The sequence below is a fragment of the Fukomys damarensis genome, unplaced genomic scaffold (genome assembly GCF_012274545.1).
Source record: "Fukomys damarensis isolate Sample0158 unplaced genomic scaffold, DMR_v1.0_HiC HiC_scaffold_35, whole genome shotgun sequence".
NCBI lineage: Eukaryota > Metazoa > Chordata > Mammalia > Rodentia > Bathyergidae > Fukomys > Fukomys damarensis.
This window is the reverse complement of record NW_022900947.1, coordinates 2546286-2561362: the sequence shown is the minus strand read 5'-3', so window position 1 is coordinate 2561362 and position 15077 is coordinate 2546286. Positions and strand designations below refer to the sequence as shown.

Below are 15077 nucleotides of genomic sequence, written 5' to 3'. Positions count from 1 at the left end.
TGTCCCATCAGATGTTTTCCAGAGCTCATCGAGTGCGGGGCCAAGGGTTTTGACCCCCTGAACTCCAACTCAGCAGATGGCCCAGGGTGGCTGTGGGCTGCAGGTCCCCGGGGCCAGCCAGGTGGGCAGAGATGTTCCCTTTACCTGCTCAGTGTGGCCGGAGGGACCTTTTCCTCCGTCTTCTGTGGCAGTGGCCCTGGCCCAGGCCACACTCGGCCCCGTGTCGCCCAGGCCTGGCCGGCACCCTGCGCCCCCTCACACTCCTCTCTCCCCGCCGAACACGCTGTCTTCCTCCGGTGCTCACTGGCCCTTCCCTCTCACAGTGGCCCTGCGTGTCCAGGCTGGCACGTGGAAGGCAATCCCGGGCGCCACACGGGAAGGCGGTGCCTCACCCTGGCATCTCGGTGGCTATAGCGATGTGACGGAGGACACCCTTGGGGATGGTGGTGCTAGCCGTGGGGCTGAACACCGTCCCTGCAGAGTCTGGGGCAGAGCAGGGCCGAGGTCCCATCCTCTAGGCCCTGGGTGGTGTGGACATCTTGGGGGACAGAGCCCCACGGGGCAGCCTGGGGGCTTCCTCCTCCTGCTGGGGCCTGGGCAGGGGCTTAAACCCCAGGGCTTTGAGGCGGGAGACAGGACAGGATTGTCCCTGATGCAGTGCGGGGCACAGCACCTGCCCTGCAGAGTTTGGGGAGCCAGGGAAGTTGGAGCACAGAGCCCTGAGCGTGGAGTGGCCGCCCCTGTGGCCTCCAACCTCTGACTTGGTGCCGGGGTTCCTCCGTCAGTGTGGCCCCATTGTGGGGTTGCCAGCCCAGACCTTCCCACTGCTGTGTATCAGGGCTGGGGGCTGGGCCGAGGCTGGGCAGACAGATGTGGGGGCCCGTTCATGCCCAGCTTAGCCAGCCCGGGGTCTGCACAGTCAGTGGCTGGGAAGGGGGAATCGGGATTTGTGGGCCCTGTCAGTCTCCACATCCACCCCGGGCCTGCACATCCGTGGTGTGGCCCAGGGCTCCAGTCCTGGCCTCCCTGAGCCCCAGCATAGTGCTGATGAGGGCTTGAGACCATCTGCCCCGGAGAGGAGCCCCCTTCCTGCAAGTTCAGGTCCCAGGGCTCAGTCCCTCATGCGCCTGGTTCTTCCGGCCAGCGCAGGTCTCCGCCAGCTGAGCAGCCCACGGTACAAGTTCAACTTCATCGCTGACGTGGTGGAGAAGATTGCGCCTGCCGTGGTCCACATTGAGCTCTTCCTGAGGTACGTGGGGCCCCTGCCTCTCCCCCAGGCCCCCCACGGCTGGTCGGGTGGTTTGGTGTCCGTCCACGTCCCAAGACCCGGGTCTGCGCCTCGCCGGTCCCTTCCCACGGTGACTGAGCCCCATGGCGCATGCAGGAAGTGTGCGCTGCACCCAGGCCTGGGTGTGGACAGAGGCGCCAGGCTGGAGCCGCTTGGCCTGATTGGGATCTGGAGCCCGGCTGCCTGGCTCCTTCGCTTGAGCGAGAGCTGGGGGCATCCTCTCCGTAGGTGTCACTGCCCCTGCCACCGCCCACCCAGGGGCCCCTCCAGCACCTGCTGCAGCCCGAGGGTGCCCCCCCCAAGGAAGGAGCCGGGCTCCCCAGACTCAGCCCCGGCTGGGGTGCTGTGGCTCCCACTTCCGGGAGGGGGAAGCCGAGGTCTGAGGACACCCAGGCCCCTGGGGCGAGCACACCCTGCACCAGAGCCACCCTCCCTACCCTTCCCTCAGGGCCTGGCTTCCCGAGATATGGCACCGAGGAAATTACAGCTGGCTGTACCGGGTGGCACGGCGCCAGCTCTCAGGTGGCTGGAGGTCTGGGCACCGGCCTGGAGCCAGCTAATCACGCCGGCCCGGTGGCGCTCACTTCTCAGCCTGAGACAACAGTCAAGGCGGCCCAGCTCTGGGGCCTCTGGCATGGAGGTGGCCATCGGGGTCCCCATGCAGGGCAGCTGAGAGCAGGCACAGGGAAGCCTGGCTGCAGACCCTGCTCGCCCTGTGCTGCCTGCCCCAGACAGTAGTTTGGTGACTCAGGGACCATAGTTGCTCACAGGGCCGTGGGGCCTCCACAGTGGACCACGTGGTCTCCGTCCTGGGCAGTGGGCAGGGCCAGGCCCTTCGGGGGCTTAGAGGCTGGTCTGTTCCAGGCCTCTTGGCTCCTAGGGGCCCCCGGGACTACAGTGCACCTTCCTGCGTCTGTGTCCAGGCCTCCCTAGGGGAGGACACTGGCCCTCGACGTGGGCCCCACTCTAACCTGCAAGGACCCCACCCCAGATTCAACCCCAGGGAGCTTGTGCCTGGTCAGTGGAGCTTGGAGCAGGCTGTGCCCCCTGGGCCCTGCCCATGCTGGTCACTCTGTCCTGTGGTCTTCCTGTCTCCCACAGAGCGGGGGCCCTTTCTCTCCTCTTCTCTGCTCAGCAGCCTCGGGGCCTCGTGCCTGCCCATGCCAGGCCCTGCCCTGGTCTGCGGCTGCCCACCCTAGAGAAGGTTCCAGGTTGCACCCAACCTGTGAACAGGACTGGGGTTCCTGCCCAGAGCCCATTTCCCACATGGGGAGACTGAGGCACTGAGAGTTTAAGTGGCCATCAGCAGGGCGTGGCCCGGAGGCCAGAATCCCAGTGCATCTGGCTGGGTGCCGTGTGGCAGGGCTGTCAGTGCCCACTGTGGTAAGCACTGCTGACTGTGCTCAGTGTGTGTCACTGCAGTGATTGCAGGTCAGGGACAAGGGACACCTGTGTGGCCACGAAGTGGGTCCACAGCTGTATGGTCCACCAAGCACATCTGCCCCTCTCCCCACCATGCCAATGCCCCTTTCCTTGCCCTGAGTGCCACTCTGCCTGCCACCCACCCGCAGACACCCCCTGTTTGGCCGCAACGTGCCCCGGACCAGCGGCTCTGGCTTCATCGTGTCGGAGGCTGGCCTAATCGTCACGAACGCCCACGTGGTATCCAGCACCAATGCCGTCGCGGGCCGGCAGCAGCTCAAGGTGCAGCTGCAGAGCGGAGACTCCTACGAGGCCACCATCCAGGACATCGACAAGAAGGCCGACATTGCCACCATCAGGATCCAGCCCAAGGTGAGTGGCGCCAGGGGCGGCTCCCACCCCGTGCCGGCCTGGAGCCAGGCTGTGGGTCCGGCTCACCTGATTCCCACCCGTCTCCTCCTCAGAAAAAGCTGCCCGTGCTGCTGCTGGGCAACTCGGCGGACCTGCGGCCCGGGGAGTTCGTGGTGGCTATCGGCAGCCCTTTTGCCCTGCAGAACACGGTGACCACAGGCATCGTCAGCAGCGCCCAGCGGGATGGGCGGGAGCTGGGCCTGCGGGACTCGGACATGGACTACATCCAGACGGATGCCATCATCAATGTAAGTCCCTGCCGGGCCGTGCCCCTGACCCCCGGCCCTTTCCTCCCATGCACCCGCTGGCTGGAAAGGTCTCCGCACACAGCAGGCACCCCAGGTCAGGGCTCTGTCACCACCGGAGCCCTCCCGGCCGGTGCGTGGCCTTTGTGTCTGTCGCGGCCACTGTGCCAGAGCCCTCAGGCCCTACGGAGCCAGCTGGCAGCAGGACCCTGCTGTTCTCCGGTCAGGTGCCCCCGGGGCAGAGGCACTGAAGCCTGTGGTTTCGCCACATGGGCCGCAAAGCTTAGGCCTCGTCCCTGGCCTCTGCTCTCCCCACTGTGACGTGGGCTGGGCACTGTGGCTGTCGCACACGGATCCCGGGCGCCCCGTTCCTCACAGAGCCGGGGACCTGCAGAGGGCAGGGCCAGGCTGACACCACTTCCTCTCCTTGCAGTATGGGAACTCCGGGGGACCCCTGGTGAATCTGGTGAGTGTGCCCCGGCCTTGACGGCGGGAATGGGCACCCGTAGAAGCTGTGGGCTGATGGCTGCAGCTGTTGGGGGACTGGTGGGGCTGCCCGGGCACCTCGGGAACAGAGACTCAGGTGAGAGCGGGGCCGCCGGAGCCGTCACCGTGGGGCCCCTGCGGAGATGAGGGGCCCCTCACCCTCCCTGTGCCCCTCCTTGGTCACTGTCCCCAGTTCTGCCCTGGGCCCCTAGGCCAGGCTCCTTCCCAGAGCAGGAGAGTTTCCCAGAACAAAGCAGGGAGTTTAGCTCGAGCTCCAGGCCTCGAGGCCCCAGGTGGAGTCCTGGCCTTGGGGGATTCCCCCGAGGGGAAGGTGGCTGGCTGGACCCCGCCAGGACCACGTGAGCAGCATGAGACAGCTCTGGAGGCTGCCGTGGCAGTGGGGGCTTCCCAGAGCAGAGGAGGGTGGGGAGCAGGGGCTGCCCCGGGAGGTCCCCGAGGCTCAGCAGCCCCCTCACTGCAGAGGCCAGGCTGGGGGTCTGGGGTCCCCGGTGCGGGGTGAGGCCCTGTGTTACCCCAGGAGCCAGGACAAGGGGCTGCCACACATCCAGGGGAGCAGGCCCAGGACCTGCGGCCCTCCCACCTCAGAGATGGGGTGGGGGCACACAGGCGCCTGTCCAAGGCTGCCCCCAGGCCATGGAGACCCTGCTGTGGCCAGGGCACAAGTCGGGGGTGCGCACCAGGCTGGGGATGGGCTCTTTTCTGAGCCCCGTGCAGGACCGTGACTGGGGCCTGGGGTGGGGCAGGACCATAAGCTTTCTCCAGGGCCAGAGTGGGGAGTCCCTAGGGTTTGGGGTAACGGCAGGAGGGAGCTCGCGCGCGCTGAGACCCTGAGAGCGCTCCTTTCAGGACAGCTGAGGCTGCCGAGGTAAGGCAGGGGTGCCCACAGCAGTGTGGGCATGGGACACCGTGCCCTGTGGGCCCCTGTGACCGGGCTCCCCATCGTCTGCCCAGGACGGCGAGGTCATCGGCATCAACACCCTCAAGGTCACCGCCGGCATCTCCTTCGCCATCCCCTCAGACCGCATCACGCGCTTCCTGTCTGAGTTCCAGGATAAGCACAGCAAAGGTACGGGCTCGCCTAGAGCAGGCAAGGTAGCCGGGGCTGGAACAGGCCCCTCTACCCTCCAGGCTCACCCCGGGCGCCACACTCACCTGCTGTCCTCACGGCGTCCAATCGCGGCTCCTGCCGCCCGTCTGGCCTGTCCCTTGGTAGTCAGCACCGGGTGCTCCCTTCCTGCCCCCAACCATCACCCACCTGCTTATCTGCCTGTCTGTCCACCTGTCCGTCTGTCCATCCACCCACCCGTGTCCCTTCCCTTTCCTCTGTGCCTTCCTCCATCTTTCCATTCGCCCCAGCACCCTTCTCTCAGCCTGTGGCCCATGCCAGGATGCCAGCCAGTCTGGGCGGCGTCTGCTACTCCCAGGGAGCAGAGCCCAGCACCCTGACCCTCACAGGTCCCTGTGAGCTGTGGCTGTGTCCGCTCACCCGGTCCACACAGGGCGCCCAGGCCACCCTGCCACCCCCGAGACCCTAGTACCCTTGCCAGCTCTCGAGGGTCCGCCTGTCCCAGCCAGTGCGGAACACCTGTGACCCCAGCCTCCTCCTGGCAGCCCCCACCTGCCCGTTCAGCCTGGAAGTCCCCTCCTGCCATCCACTGGGCCGGGCTGGCCAGCCCTGCCCACCCACACCCTCACACACGCGTGTCTCCTCCAGCCCCCTCACCGGCACTGCACTGACACAGGGCTTCCTCATGCCCACCCCTCCACGACCCCACCGCCAAACACGTGGAGCCCAGGGCAGCCAGCAGCGGCACGAGGACTGGCAGCAGGAAGAGCTGCCCCGAGGACCCTGAACCCCAGTAAAGCCAGTCCTTCCTGAGAAGCCGACAGCGCCTCCTGTTGGACAGCGGGGCCATCTGACCTCAAGCCCTTTTCCTCTTGGCTGCTAGGAAGCGCCTTACTAGACCCAGGCTGCATCTTGCTTCCCTTCTCTAAGGATTGAGCCTTTGCCTCAGCCCTCTAGCACTGGAACTCACTGGGGCTCTCAGGCTGGGGTGACCTTGGCATAGAAATGGGGTGCTGGCCTCCTTGCCCGCCTGCTCGTTTCTCTCAGACAAGAGCCCTGTGGTCTGGGTTTGTTCCATGTTGTTGAGGGACTGCCCCTGTCCCTGTGACCTCATCCTGGCCCTGGGGCCACTCCCTGTCAGGGCTGTGTGGTTCCCAGGGGCACAGCTGGGAATCTCAGGTCTTAGCCAATAACAGATCAACACATTTAAAATCCTCCTGAAGCTGGGGTTTGGTTTTGCTTTTCTTCTTCCTTTTTTTTAATAAAAATATCAAATGATCCAAACCCAGTTAATCTAAAATTCTTCAAAACAACAATTTTATGGAACCAAGGAGATGCAAAGGGCACTTCTTGTGCATTTGCAAAAGATTTATTTCCTATCATCTGTCTTTTATTTTGCTCTTTATTTATAACTTGAGTTTCTTTTTTGTTTTCTGAAACAGGGATCAAACTTGGGACCTTGCACTTGCGAGGCAGGCAGTGGTACCACTGAGCTAAATCCCTGGCCCCTATAACTTGAGTTTCTTGTATAAGAGAAACCATGGGACATTTAAGCTTGAGGGTCTGATTTATTTCATATAACGTTATGGTCTCCAGGTCCATCTCTTTTCCCACAAATGACTGAAGCCCGTCCTTCTTCAGGGCACAGTAGTACTCCATCGATGCCACGCTTTCTTCTCCGTCCACCTGTGGAAGGACCCAAAGGCCACTTCCAAGCTTTAGCTCCTGTGAGCTGCGCTGTGGCAAACATGGGTGTTGGGATGCTCTTGGGCATCTCTTGTTCCCTTCATGGGCTCCACGCCCACGCCCAGGCCAGCCTCTCCCTGCCCGCCTCAGCTTCCTCACCCGCAAGGCCACGGCAGAGGTGCCAACACCTGCTCTGTGCCGTGGCTGCAGAGATGTGGAGTTGGGAAGGTGTGGCGAGCACAGGCTGCAGGATGTGGGGTGCAGGTAGGGAAGCTGGGCCCCATAGGGATGGGCGCTGGCCGGTGTCCACAGGCTTTATGACAGCCATACCCTGCCATTCCAGGCCCAGCACTGCCAGGTCGCCCGGCCTTTAATGCTGCGTCCTGTTGCTGGGTTGGTGCTTTCCCCAGTACTGAGGCTTAAACCCAGCACCTTCACACTGAGCCGCTGCGCGTTTTGTTCCATCTCTGGTACACACACAAAACTAGATTGGGGGTTGCTGGTGTGCTTACCCGTAAGCGGTGGGAGTCCTGTGTACTTGCTAGACCGGATCTTGCTAAGACAAGTGAGTGGGGCGTGCTCTGTGATCTGCGTCTTGTCTATCCCAGCACTCTGGAAGGCTGAGGCAGGAAGATTACAAGTTTGAGCCCAGGCTGGGCAACTTAGTGACTCTAAATAAAAAATTTATTTAAAACATTTGCAAAGGGCTGGGAACCAAGTTTGCTGTGAAGGCCCCCGCTTCCATCCCCAGGACCCAACAGGCACAGGGGTGTTTTGAAAAACATAACTTTTGTGACATTTCTTTCATTTTTGGTGGCACCGCGGAGCCTAGGGCCCCACACGCCAAGTTCTGTGAGCGGGGAGGAAGCCTGGGTTTCTGGTAGCCTCTGTGTGTTAGACTTGTGTGGAGTGACTTTTGCAGACCCAAGGTCAGAAACACTTTCTCCTAGAAGTTTCTCTCCGTGGCTTCCATGCGCAGGACCATGATGCATGGGAACTCTTTAAATAGGCTGCCCTCAAGTTGGTCCTAACCCTCCTGCCTCAGCCTCCCAAGTGTTGGGATAACAGGTGCGCACCACCCTGCCCAGCGTGGGAACCCTGACGCCAAGCGGTGTAAATCCTCTGACCGTGTTCTCCTTTCCCAGCTGGCTTTGGCTTTTCTACATCTTCTGCATTTCTAAGGAAGTTTGCTTTTCAATTTCGAGGGAAAAAAATAAAAGCCTGCTGGTATTTTGGTTGGAGTTTCATTGGATCTATAGAAAAATTTGGTGGGGGGATTGACATTTCAACAACGCCAACTCTGCTGCTGGTGAGTGCAGACTCTCTCCCCTACATTTAGGTCCCAGGACCCTACCCAGAAATGCCCTCCATTTCCTTAGGTAGCTGCTTGCTTTTCTCAGTCATTTGATAACGTTGCCTCTTGTTTTATGGTTTTTGTCGTTTATGTTTTGTGTTACCGGGGATTGAACCCAGGGCCTTCACACTGAGCTGCATCCCCAGCCCATTCACTTTTTAAAAGTTTAGACCAGGTCTCTTTGTGCCACTAAGTTACCCAGGCTAGGCTGGAACACGGGACCCTCCTGCCTCAGCCTCATTACAAGTGTGAGCCACCCTGCCTACTTATTATTTTTACTATACAGGTCAACTTCTGATAGTTGACATGAGAATATATAAATAAAATTGATTTTTGGGTGTGGATCATGAGATGCCCTGCACACTTGATAACTCACAGCTGCTGGTAACGTTTGTGGCTTCAGCTCGATTTTTACCTCCTCAACGCCAATCAGAGTGCCCTTGTTTTTCTTGTCTGGCTGAAACGTCTAGAAAACGTGAGACTCCAGTGGAGACGAGGGACACCCTCGACCAGATGCTGAGCTCAGGGAGGGAGGAGCCAGTCTTGCACCTGTAAGCCCCGCGTTGTTTTCCCAGATGCCGTCCCCACTGTCTCAGCCTCCGCGGGGGTCCAGGTGGACCCTATTGATCCCAAGCCGGTGCCTTGGCCTGGCTGAGTTTTGAACGCCGAACCGCTCTGCATTTCTGGGTACATCCGGCCCGGCCCTGTCGCGCTGCCCTGTTGAGGTTCTGTCAGGTTTGATTTGCTGACGGTGTTCACAGCTTCTCGCCTTCTCTCTGCCTCCCCGGGGTCGCAGGCGCTGCTCCCTTCCGCTTTGGTGTGGAGATCGCAGGCCCCGGGGAGTCTGCAAACCCCACCCCCAACCTCTTCCTCTGTCAGTGGCCCAGGGCTCCAGCGATGGGTGGCCCAATGTGGTGTGGGGTGTGTCTGTCCTGTGAAGCTCCCCGCTTCCTCCTCTTCCTGTCACACTGGCTAAAGATGGGCCGGTTTCATCGATCTGGAAGAATCTGCTCTTAGTCCTCACTTATCTGCTGCTGTTGATGCTTCTCCTTTTCTAACTGGACCCTTAGTGCTGTTACCTTCTGGACATCGTTGTATTATTGTTTTCTAGTTTAATCCCATGGTGATCAGAAAACTTGTGTGACGGGAACATTTTAAACAAGCTGAGTCTCGCTGTGTGGTCTGGAACCCATTAGGTGGTGTTGGCGTCGAAGTCCCCTGCCCCGAGCTGCTCTGAGCAAAGGGCATGGGGGAGCAATAGTCTGGTGCTGCTGGGGAGTCCCTGGGGCTGGGGAGGAGCTGGGGGTGCAGACTCCCGGCGGAGGGGCTACAGGGACGAGAGAGGTGGCCCCCGGAAGCCCCCGGGAGCAGAGCTAGGCAGGGCCATGCCATCCCTGGTTCTGCAAGCGGCCGGCAGGCAGGGCTGGGTGGCCTGGCAGGACGCGGCCTGCTGCCCCCAGCAGTGTGTCTGTGCCGTCCCGGGTGGGGCGGCCTTAACCTAGCAGCACCGTCTCCTTCCAGACTGGAAGAAGCGCTTCATCGGCATCCGCATGCGGACCATCACGCCCAGGTGAGCCGCGGGCCGCCCGGGCCTCCTCTGTCCCTGCCCGCTGTGCCTGATGGGCCCCTGCTCTCGTGCCTGGACCTGCTTCACCTGGTGGATTCCTCCTGCTCCTCCTCCTGGACCCATTTCCTGGGGCCACATCACATCACCACACACTGGTGGCTTTAAACTCAGAGCATAGCCTGTCACAGCTGCGGGGGCCCAGGCCCGAGACCGGGGTGTCAGCAGGGCTGCCCTGCCTGCCTCTCCCGGCCTGGCGTCCCCCGGTGTCCTCTGCCCGCATCGCACTTGCTCTGGCCCCCACCTGTGTCTCCATGTGCCCGCTGCCTCTCTGCCTGTCTGTGTCCAGCTCTCCCTCTTGTTCCTTACAAAAACACCACTCGCTGGGTTCGGGGCCACCCCAGGTCCAGGACGATTTCATCCCAAGTCCCTTTAGCGCTGCACCTGCAGGAATCTTGTTTCCAAGCAGTCACACTCTGGGCTTTGGGTGTGCCTGACTTGAAGGGACACCAGTGGTCCACCCACCTGGGACTCCCAGCTGGGAGGAGCTGCCCCTCTGCGAGCCCTGGTCCCACTGTGTGGGAAGTGTCCGTCTGTAGGACACCCCCGCCCACCCTGCCCCGCCTCCTCGGCATTGAGCTCTAGGGGGAGCAGGGTTCCCAGCCCATCCCTTCCTGGTCCAGAGAAGACAAATACAGAGCAAGTGCTGGATGAGGGGGGACCCAAAGCCAAGCGCAAGGGGTCCACCCCTGCCTTCCCTCTGTCCGTGGATCCTCCACGCCTTCCTCTGTGCACCCACCCATCTACTGATCACCCACCCTGCCTCCTTCCTCCCATCCGGCCCACCCCCTAACCTCTCACGGCCACTGAGTTTCTCCTCAGGTGCCCATGCATGTCTAGTGGGGGGACAGGGCAGTGTGGGAGCTGAGGGCTGCTCCTCTGGCCTGGGCAGTGCTGGGAAGTGGGTGCTTGGTGCCCAGGAGCTGGTGTGGGGGCTCAGAGGAGGCCTCACGGCCACACTTGTTCCTCAGCTTAGTGGAAGAGCTGAAGGCCAGCAACCCGGACTTCCCGGCAGTCGGCAGTGGCATTTACGTGCAGGAGGTCTTTCCCAACTCGCCTTCACAAAGGTAGGCTCTGCTGGCCAGGCAGGCCCAAGGGCAGGCAAGTGGCCATCTGGGCGGGTGGCATGGGTGCCAGGGGCCTGCGCTGCACCTCCCCACTGAGCTCCATGGTCCTGAGCCTCCAGGCAAAGCCACATCGAAGGGACAGGTGGACCCCACCTCTGCCCTGCACCAAGGAACAGCAGGAGAGCTTATCCATTGCAACACTGGCTGTGCCCACCCCAGCCCTGAGGGGCCTCTCTGGGAGGCAAGGCTGAGGAGTCCCTGTCCAGGCAGAGTAGCACTCCAGCCTCACTGTCCCCAGCCAGGGAGCAGCCGGGTCCTCCCCTGGAAACTAGAAGCCTCTGCCTGCATCTCTACCCTGGGAATCTGCAAGGTCTGAAGACTGCTGGTCACGCAGCCCCGTTGTCTGCCCACTGTACACGTGTCCCAGCTGAGCCTGGACTCGGACTCACGAGGCCATGCAGTGACCCTGTGTCTCCGTTGGCAGAGGCGGCATCCAAGATGGCGACATCATCGTCAAGGTCAACGGGCGCCCCCTGGTGGACTCCAGTGAGCTGCAGGAGGCGGTCTTGACCGAGTCCCCACTGCTGCTGGAGGTGCGGAGGGGCAATGACGACCTCCTTTTCAGCATAGCGCCCGAAGTGGTCCTGTGAGGCCCTTCCCCGTCCAGTGCCGGGCACCAGAGCCAGAGCCGAAGACAGCAGGCAGAGGGCCACCGCCCCGGGATCAGGACGAAGGGCCCTGTGGTCCTCAGCAGGCCAGCAGCCCCCACCCCATGTCCAGGAGCGCAGCTGGAGGCAGCTCGGAACCTCGGCCTTGGTCCTGAAGCCCAGCCCAGTGACGGAAGCTGCCGACCCAAGCACAGGTGTTCCTGGCATCACCCCTGGGTTCTCCGGACCCGGAAAGGCTCCTGCCACTCCTACAGCCCACCTCGCGCCTCTCCTTCGGATCCTGGCTCCCCATGAGCATCATTGCCTTGAGGCCACCTGGTGTCTCCCTGCTGCAACAAGGGCAGGGAGCCGCCACAGCGTGTGACAGGGGCTGCCGCCCTCCAGCGGGTCCCCAGGCAGGTGCACAGCTGGCCCTGGAGGAGCTGGACCTGACGCCTGCTCAGGTGCCCAGTGAGCCTCCCACTGCCAAGCCATGCCCCACACTGGCCTTAGGACACAGCCTCCTGGGGGACAGGAAGTGACAGGTGCACAGCCTGGCGGCCTGGAGGCGCCATCCTCCAAGGTGACCAGGGTAGAGGGACAGGTGCTGGCATGACCGGTGCAAGGACTGAGCTGGCTCTACCTCCCCACACGGCCCGGGGTACAGCAGACAGCCACCCGAAGCCAGCGGGCTCCCTGGGGCCCTGGCGTGGGACTTCAGGTACACACGTGAGCTTCGAGGCCCTGACCTACCAGGCTGCACTGTATGTTCTCTACTGTACGGAATTAAAGTTTACAAGTGCATGGTGCTTGGCTTCTGGGCGGCCCGTGCCCCACTGGGTTATTCCCAGGGCCCCCATCTGGCATATTGTGGGGGACACTAGCTGAGACATGGCTGTGCCTCTGTGTTTCCATGACAGCGGCGCATCTGTGCACACGCCGGTCCCCAGGGCCACCCGGTGCTGCAGATTTGACTTCGAGTCAGGCACTAAAGTCTCAGCTCTTGGCTCACTTCTTGCTCTGGGGCCTTGGGCCAGTGGTGCCCCTCATCCTCCTGCAGCTGTCCCTGTACTGGTGCTGCAGCCCCTGGCTACTTTAAGACCTCAGGCCTGAGGGCTCACCCTCCACCCCTCACTGTAGCCCACCCCACAGTGGGGAAACTGAGGCAGGGAGATTAAAACAGGCTGTCCAAGGACACAGCCCAGGAGGCTGGAAGCGGGACATCAGGGCATTCTGCTTACCCCCTGCGTGACTGGGCATTCGGACCCACCCCACAATGAAGGCAGCTGAGTGCCGAGCCGAGGGTCAGGGAGGGTGCAGCTCTGAGGACCTGAGGTTCACAGGGCCAGGTTCAAATGCCACACTGGCTTCAGGTGGGCAGGGCAGTAGTAGCCAGGGCCTTCCCAGTGCCCCCGGGGCACTCAGGAGAACTCCCTGGGGACAGATGGCCCAGGCACTGGTGGCCCTGGGTGTGCTTGGCTGTGGGCACCTGGTTAGACGACAGTGGTGCCCAAGGCCAGAAAGGCATGGAAAAGTTGCCAGCAGTCTTCAGCTGCGGACACCCTGTTAACCAGGGCCGGGCACAAGCATGCTGGCAGGATGCTTCCCCGACCCTATGCCCCTGTCTTGGTCTCTCTGGGCCGCCCCATCCAGCGCCTGTCCTGACCTAGCCTCTGGCAGTGCCAACTTCCTATTCCAGAGCACCCACCTGCTGCCAGCTGTGTGCCCACCCACACCCCTCACCCCCAGGCCAGGATAAACTCCAACCTCCCCCAACTCCCATCCAGACCCATCCTGTGCCCAGTGCCCTGCCAATTCCAGTGCTGCTCTGCGCCCCGTCCTGTCACACGGTGACCCCCAGAGCCATCCCCAGCTGCTGTGTCTCTGACCCCGCCTCACAGGAGCCTTCACGACTGGGGTCAGGTCTGAGACAAGCAACGCTGGAAATGCAGTTAGAGAAGCGGGGCTGGCACAGGGCCATGGAGGGCCAGGCCTTGGCAGCTACCCGGGAGCGATTGCCAGGTAAGGGAGGTCGGGGCCAAGGTCTGGGGCTCCAGCAAAGCCCAACCTCACTCCCTGAGCAGAACCAGGCCTAGGTTTTCCAGTCCACATGGCCCCTGCATCAGCACCTGCTGAACGGTGGCCAGAAGCCTCGATGCCGTACCCTGGATGGGGCAGGACTGGCATGGTGTCTGGGTCCTCCCTCCTGACCTCCTCTGTCCTCCCAATGCAGCAAGGGCCTCAAACTGCCCACTCACCCAGCCTGGCTGTGTCATATGCACTCCTGGTCCTGTCTCACCCACCACTAGCACCAGCACTGAGACCCCCAAAACCTCCTGGGGCCTCCCCTGCACACCCCAGATTCAGCACAGAGCTCTGGGTTAGCATACCGAGTTCAAGCAACCTCAGCCACGCTGCTCTCCAGCCTCATTTTCCCTATCCGAACAGTGAAGCTGACACGGTCTCCTTGGCAGTTTGGGCTCGATGAAAGGTGACCAATGTGGGCACCAACGGCAAGGCACAGGGTGCCTGACCCCAGGCGGCCCCCAGGTGTCCCCTCTGCTCCTGCCTGCCCTGCCTCACAGTGCCCATGGCGAAGCCAACCTGACACCTGTGACACCCAGCTCACCCGGGGACTCCGGGGGACCGTGCCCACCAGCCAACCTCACCGTGTGGCACGTCTGCGCCCTGCTGTGCACCGGCACAGGCCTCCCCGCCCCCAGACCTCCCGGCTCTGGGCCAGGCGCCCAGCTGCTCCTCAGCTGCAGAGAAAAACAACCTCTCCACGGCCGCCAGCTGCAGCAGCGTTGTGCAACCCCAGCCCTGCCCCTGCACTCTGGTCCCCCAAGGCAGCACTCGGGTGTTCCTAAGGCCACCGGCCCAGCCCGGCTTTGGAACACATCTGGAGTCCTGCAAGACCCACATTCCAATGCCCCATGTGACGGGATGGAGGCCCAGAGAGGAAGAAGCATCCCAGCCTCACGGGAGCCTCTGGCCGCGGGACCAGGCCCAGGCAGCAGTGCTGGCAGAGGCCGCAGGGCAGACATCCGGCTCTGCACCCTGCAGGCCCAAGGGCCGCTCTCCTCCTGTCCTCCCTGCTCGCCAGACCCAAGACTGGGTTCAGTGGGGAGCAGGCAGCGGGGCTGTTCCTGGCTTTGAGCAGCACCCTGAACCCCACATCCCAGAAGCCAGAAGCAAGCATCTTCCCAGGGTGTGTGGCCCGTCCTCCCTGTCCTCCTTCCTCTGCTGTGCTCCAGGGACTGGAGGACGCGGGGTCCCAGGCTGCCCTGAAGTCCGGGTGTCTTTGGCCCATTCCTAGACTCCTCCTTGGCTCTGTCCCAGGGGAAGGACCCCAACCCCCCGTCCCACCCCAGCTCTGCCAAGCTGAGTAATCTTCCGAGCCTCAGTTTCCCCAGGTGTAACACGGTGCCTTTGAAATGTGCACCTGTCTGTTCCCCTCCCTGCGACACCCGAGGCTGGGAGACATGGGGGTTACCTAGCTCAGCGTGGGGGCTGAAGCCCAAGGCCAGGTGCCCACAGATCTCACCCTTGGGCAGACAACACCAAGGCGGAGCCTGGAGCGTGCTCGGGGCTGGAAGGACATGGCCTGCTGCTCTGAGGAACCCTCGGGAGCCGGGCTGGGGTACAAGCGGGGCTCTTGGTGTCCTCACCTGAGGGTGGGGCCCTGTGAGGACCAGGCTGGTACTAGGTGCCTGCAGATGGCTGGTGCTGCTGTGTGGGGACCAGAGAGGGGCCAAGG

General features: G+C 62.4%; 1 protein-coding gene across 3 annotated transcripts; it reads left to right on the top strand.

Moving 5' to 3' along the window:
- Positions 1–1089: 1089 nt before the first annotated feature.
- On the top strand, positions 1090–12586 carry Htra3 (HtrA serine peptidase 3). Of its 3 annotated transcripts, none has more exons than XM_033758907.1 (8): positions 1090–1249; positions 2860–3082; positions 3175–3369; positions 3800–3832; positions 4825–4939; positions 9501–9549; positions 10575–10670; positions 10790–10958. In XM_033758907.1, exons 1-8 carry the CDS (start codon positions 1122–1124, stop codon positions 10893–10895), a joined length of 945 nt encoding a protein of 314 aa, XP_033614798.1. In that variant the 5' UTR covers positions 1090–1121; the 3' UTR covers positions 10896–10958. The 3 variants fall into 3 exon arrangements, with proteins under 3 accessions (XP_033614798.1, XP_033614799.1, XP_010640080.1); XM_033758908.1 differs by lacking the exon at positions 10790–10958 and adding an exon at positions 10969–11075 and having other exon boundaries at positions 1094–1249; XM_010641778.2 differs by lacking the exon at positions 10790–10958 and adding an exon at positions 11155–12586 and having other exon boundaries at positions 1097–1249.
- The last annotated feature ends 2491 nt before the right edge of the window (positions 12587–15077 follow it).